The following is a 6000-nucleotide window of genomic DNA, read 5'->3' on the forward strand; positions in this document are numbered from 1 at the left end:
GGCCAGGCAAGCAGAACCGTGACACCCAGTTGTCACAGGGACGAGCCTGAGCTCTGAGTCTGCTGTCTTCTCAACTCCGAAACAGACCACTCGGGGCCTAAGGGAGTGTTGGGGCTACCACAGGATTGGTTTACTCTTGCAAGGACACAGAGCAGCTGCTTCCTGGTGGGCAGGATTGGCCTCCCCATCCCGATTACTCAGAACAATGGCGTTCTTGGTGGTGTACGGCACAGTTGCTGCTTAGGCTAGTTATTTTTACCCTGTGGTCATTGCCATGGGCCGTGCTTACTCACACCCCCGAGGCTTTGGGAGTGCTCACCACACTGCTCTTGTTTAATACCCCTATTTCTATGTCAGCTCTCCCAGTGCACGCTGGTCTCAGGCATGGAGAGCGCCTCCTTGTCCCTGGTAATGCTCAGGACCAGATCAGCCTGAAGACCCAATAGGACCTGACTCCTGAGAACCAGCCCCAGGGGTCCTCCAGGGGCTCTGATGCTGTCTTAGCTGTGATGAAACACCATGGCCAGAACAGCTTGGCGGGGGCGGGGAAGGGGGGTTCATTCGACTTAGGCTTCCACAGCAGTGTTCCTTGTCAAAGGAAGTCAGGGCAGGAACCTGGAGGCAGGAGCTGATGCAGAGGCCGTGGTGGTGTGCTGCTAATGTGCTCTTACTGGGGCTGCTCCCCATTTCTTGTTCTTATTTATTTTAATAGAAGCCAGGACCAGCAGCCCAGGGGCAGCACCACTCACAATGGGCTGGGCTGTCCCCCATCAATCACTAAAATGCCCGGTAGATTTGCCTGCCTACAGCCTATGTTATTCAATCGAGACTCCTTCCTATCAGGTGTGTCAAGGTGACATAAAACTAACCAGGATCAGAGGAATCTTTCAGCCGGGCAGTGGTGATGCACACCTTGAATCCCAGCACTGGGGAGGCAGAGGCAGGCAGGTCTCTGTGAGTTCGAGGTCAACCTAATCTATGAAGTGAATTCCAGGACAGCCAGAACTGTTACACAAGAAACCCTGTCTAAAGAGAGAGAGAGAGAGAGAGAGAGAGTAACAATAAAATATGTGACTTTTTAAAAAATTTTTTTGTTTGTTTTCCTACAGCTCCAAGAACAGCAAGATTTTCCGAGAGAAGATGGCCATGGACTCACAGACCCTGAAGAAGAAGATCAGCAGGACATGTGACGAGGCAGCCAGAACCCTCCTCAACAGCCTCCTGCTTTACGTCTTGGACCGGGAAAATGGACCCCAGAAGGCAGAAGACAAAGCAACCAGGGCCAACCGCCCATCCCAACTCCAGGACGTGGGCCGGAGACCCACACGGTTCCAGCTTCTACAGGCTAAGTTCATGGGCACTGGCCGGGAACCCCACCTCAAGAAGACCCGGGAAGTGGGCCGGCTGATCTCCAAGGACAAGCAAGGACCTGGTAAAAGTTTTGTAAACGCCACTATCAACAAGCTCCTAGAAAAGACCAAGGAAGGAGCCAACAGTGGCAGCCAGAGGACCCCAAGCAGTGAGAAGCCACGGTGGAGCCCCTCAAGCGGGAAGAACACTGTGAAAAACATCCTGAAGAAGTTCTTGGCTGCAGAGGAGAAGGAAGCTAAGGAGAAAGAGGAACGCCAGAAGCCCCCCGCCCAGCGGCCTGGAGCTGCCAGGGGCCTCCTGCCGCGGATTGTGGGCCGGAGCTCCATCCTCTCCAAGCTGAGAGAAAGATTTGAGCAGAGTGGCTGCCTGTACTCGGAGGCTGGTGTGCTGCCCCTGCACAGGGAAGGACGTAAGAGCAAGAGCCTACAGAAGAAGAAAGAGCACAGGCCACAGGTGCGGGTCCTCCACATAGCCACCATGGCGACCAGCTGTACCAGAACTCCCCCTGCCCGGTTTCTGGCCTGCACAGCTGAGCCCCTGCCAGCCCTCAGCATTGCCACCATTGTCTGCGGCCCCCAGAGTTGGTTGTCCCATTGTACAAAACTTAGTCACACGGAGTCCAGACGTTGGCCCACTGGAGAAAACGTCATGTCCTCTGACGCAGAAAACCTGGAACCCAGAGGAAAGAAATCACCAGGACTCCTGAACGAGGAGCACCAGGAACAATTAAAGTCCTCAGTGTCCCAGGCAGTAACTTGTGTGGATAGTCACGTGGGTGTTAACATGGGTTTCTCTGGCATGCCTACCAAAGGCCAGGCCCTGCCTGGCTATATACCGGCCTTGTCCCCACCTGGACTGGACAGCTCCAGAGATACTGCCGTAGTCGAGAAGGACAGAACAGCAGAGCCCAGCACACAGGAGGTGGCAACTGGCACCCAGGGAGTGGAGGATGACATAGGAGAGACCCCTGAAATCACCATGACTGTGTACAGCTCCGAGGATGAAGAAGAAAGGACACCTTCGGGCTCAGAAAGAGAGCCCTTCTTTGCCATCCAGAGGCACCTGCCGGAAGAGGAGGCTGTGTCACAGGTCCCCTTCCTAGCCCCTTTAGCGGTCCAGGCTGAGCGGCGGGCACAGCCCTCCATCAAATCTCCACAGATAACAGTACAGCTTCCTGTCGTTCACGAAATGCCTGCTTCCCCTGGGCACCTGCAACACGCGACGAATCACGAAGACAATCGTTCTCCGGTTCTGAGAGGAGAGGAGGGCACTGAAAATAAAGAAGCAGCGTTTTCCTCTGTGAATGAGGACAGGAGGGGTTCCCAGGCCCCAACAATATTGAACCAACCCTGTGGGAGGCCAGGGAGTCCCCAGCCTGTGGCAGAAGGTGGACGCCAGGAAGACATAAGAGATGACACCCATGCGAATGGTGATGCCTCACAGATGTCCCTAATTTCAATTCCTTCGAAATCCTTTCCTGGTGTAATAGAGAAAAACCACGCCCTTGAGGAGTCACGGGACCTCGGGGAGTGCGGTGGCTCTGCAGAGGAGAACATTTCTGACCTCAACAGCGGAAGGCATCTATGTCCAGAGTCACAGGAAGCCCCTACCATTAGCCATGGCACCTCAAGTCATCCTACTGTTGGGGGACGATATGAAGGAGTGGGCACTAGCTTGGCCTCTGGCCTCCAGCAAGGGGTGTCCCCCACAGTGCTGGTGTCACCCCAGGGCTGTGCAAAGCCTGAGAGTTCTATAGCACCAGGCAAGAACATCCAGCTTGGGCAGGAAGAGTGCAAAGGGCCCCTGAACGATTCGGCTTCACCCTCAAACGTCACTCAGGAAAATGTCAGCAGTGATTTGGGCCATAACAACCAGTCCACATTAGATAAACAGCCTATTACAAGTATCCAAGCCTCTGGGGAGGTGACAGCTATAGGCACTGTCACTGGTCTTACAATACCACAGCCAAGTGGTACCCAGAACCCTGAATACAAGATCATAGCATGGTTAGCTGGTGCTCAGGACACTGAACACAAAACAATACCACAAATGGGAGACTCCAAGGATGCTGAACACAAGACAATACCACATACGGGTAACTCCAAGGATGCTGAACACAAGATAATACCACATATGGGAGACTCCAAGGATGCTGAACACAAGACAATATCACATACGGGTGACTCCAAGGATGCTGAACACAAGATAATACCACATATGGGAAACTCCAAGGATGCTGAACACAAGAAACTGCCGCAGACAAGTGGTGCCCAAGATATTAAACACAAGCCGCCATCATTGGCAAGTGGAGCCCAGAACAAGGCACACGAGCTGAAACTACAGCCACATGTTTGCCAGGATGCTGAGCCCAACACAGCACCACATCCAGGTACTTCCCAGGAGACTAAGCACAAGACAGCACCGAGGCCCAGTGGTACCCAGAATGTTGAACACAAGACAACACTACAGCAAGATAGTACTCAAGGCACTAAACAGGTGACACTATGGTCAGGTGGTACCCAGGATGATGAACAAAAGGTAACACCACAGCCATGCCGTGCCCAGGACCCTGAAGACAAGGCAGTATCACTGATGGACGATACCCAAGATGCTAAACACAAAACAACCATATGGACAGGTGATGCCCAAAACCCTAGTCAGAAGGGAACATCACAGTCAGGTGGTACCCAGGATACTAAATACAAGATAATGCCACAAGCAGATGGTACCCAAGACACTGCACCCAAGATGACAGCATGGGTCGGTGATGGCCAGGATGGTACACAAAGACCTGAAAACAAGACAATGCTATGGTCTGCTAGTGTCCAGGACTACAAAGACAAGAAAACACAAAAATCCAGCAGCCATCCTTTGGTGTCAAGCAGCTCCCCAAAGGATGGGAGTGGAGCCACTGAAGGAAGCATCTCCAAAGACACGGTGCAGAGCCACCTCCTCATGGCGGCAGCCCCGGCTGTTCAGCCTGCGGAAGCTGTAGTTTCTTGCCTGGTGCCGACTGAGTCTCTGCCAAGTGTTTCAAGTGAGCCAGCACTGAGGAGAAGCGGTTCAGATACAGAGAACAAAATTACAGCCACGGAGAGCATAACATCCCCAAGACCACAGAAGAACCCCACAGAGTCGCTGGGCCACACACAACTGCCCCCTGTGGGCCAACAGGCGCTGGACAGGAAGTCCCCTGAGAGAGAACACTTGTGTGGAGAAGCACACTCCCCTATGTACCCTCTAAGGCCAGCCTCAGAGGGGGAGACCAGGCAGGTGGTGCCAGCCTATGGTCCAGAGCCTCATGTCCTCACCCAGAAGGCAGAGCGTAGGTCTGTACCCCAGGCAAAAGGCTTGGGAAGTGAAACCAAAGAGAGTCTCCCAACCCAGAGGGACACGGGTAGGCCACAGAGTCACCTTGGATCAGAGGTAGCTGGTACAGGGCATGCAAGATTATACCAAACTGGACAGCCAGATGTGCTGTGTGTGGCAGAGCCTCAGGAAGAAGCATGGGCTCCTCGGAACCTAGTAGGGAACGGAAAGATGCCAACAGAAGAGAGTTCCAGCTGGCACAGGAACAGGGATCGGGAGTATCCCCTGGGACCACTGGGGAGGCAGGAAAGGAGCCCAACTCAAGGAGACAACCTTCAGGCTGACGAAGCCACCCCAGGGAACCCGAGGGAGCCTTGTGGTCTGCCTATGCAGAAACAAACCCAGAGTCAGGGACAGGCCAGCCAGCCAGTACCTCAGGGCTGGGGACAACCCGAGAGCACACCTGAAGAAGTACCCACTGCTGGCTCGGGTGGGGAGCCTCCAAGTGTGGACCCCATTCTCGGCAGTCAGCAAAGCCTAGGTGCCCTACACCTACCCGAAGAAGGCCAGTCCCTGGCTGGTAGCAGGACCACAGTTTGCTCCCTCAATACAGCAGATAACTCTCCCTGGCTCACATGTAATGCTGGGAGCCAACCACTCTTCCAATCCCTTGCCCAGTCTGGCTCACCAAATGCCCCTAGGGCAGAAAAGGACCTATCAGACCACAGGCATCACAGGTCGGTGCACTTTGCAAAATACCGTGCCCAAAGTTTCAGGGACCAGAAAGCCTTCGAGCTGTCCTTTAGGCCCACAGTCCTCAGGGCCAGTGATACCTCTGAGCCCCCAAAGTGAGGACTCACATGGAGCCAACACGCTTGTCTCCAAATGAACGCGATTTTGAGCATCCCCTGCAGAGAGAATGCAGACACTAGCTTTCCCTGTTTTTTTCTCACTTTACACGAACTAATTCTGGAGATGCACATGGCTGGTGCTTGCCCGTGTTCAAAGCAGCTGCAAGGCTTCTTAATATGAGGAAGACATCAGCTATCCAAGGCTGCTGGCTGTGGCCCGTTGCTCTCACAGGCCCTTGTGGTGTTTGACCAGCATCGTGACTTGGAGAACACAGCACAATTCACTCCTGTCTTAGCAGAGGAAAGATCAGAGTCGTGGGCTGCTCTCTGGTCCTCTGCTCCCCAGAGCTTCCCAACTGTGACCCTGCCTACCACCAAAATTTAGTGCCTGTGACCTATAACGCATGACCTATGACCTGAACCTCACATACATGGCAAGAGCAATGCTTGCCAAGACATGTCCCACTCT

At 53.8% G+C, this 6000-nt stretch overlaps 1 protein-coding gene across 1 annotated transcript in view; it reads left to right on the forward strand.

Moving 5' to 3' along the window:
- Positions 1–5532, forward strand: part of Adprhl1 (ADP-ribosylhydrolase like 1) — a 28026-nt gene extending 22494 nt beyond the window's left edge. The window contains exons 8-10 of the mRNA XM_057752786.1: positions 1110–2950; positions 3023–3461; positions 3633–5532. Coding sequence (XP_057608769.1) covers positions 1110–2950; positions 3023–3461; positions 3633–5532 — 4180 coding nt within the window. The remainder of the gene's footprint in view (positions 1–1109; positions 2951–3022; positions 3462–3632) is intronic.
- Positions 5533–6000: the final 468 nt, after the last annotated feature.

The sequence above is a fragment of the Chionomys nivalis genome, chromosome 20 (genome assembly GCF_950005125.1).
Source record: "Chionomys nivalis chromosome 20, mChiNiv1.1, whole genome shotgun sequence".
Classification (NCBI taxonomy): domain Eukaryota; kingdom Metazoa; phylum Chordata; class Mammalia; order Rodentia; family Cricetidae; genus Chionomys; species Chionomys nivalis.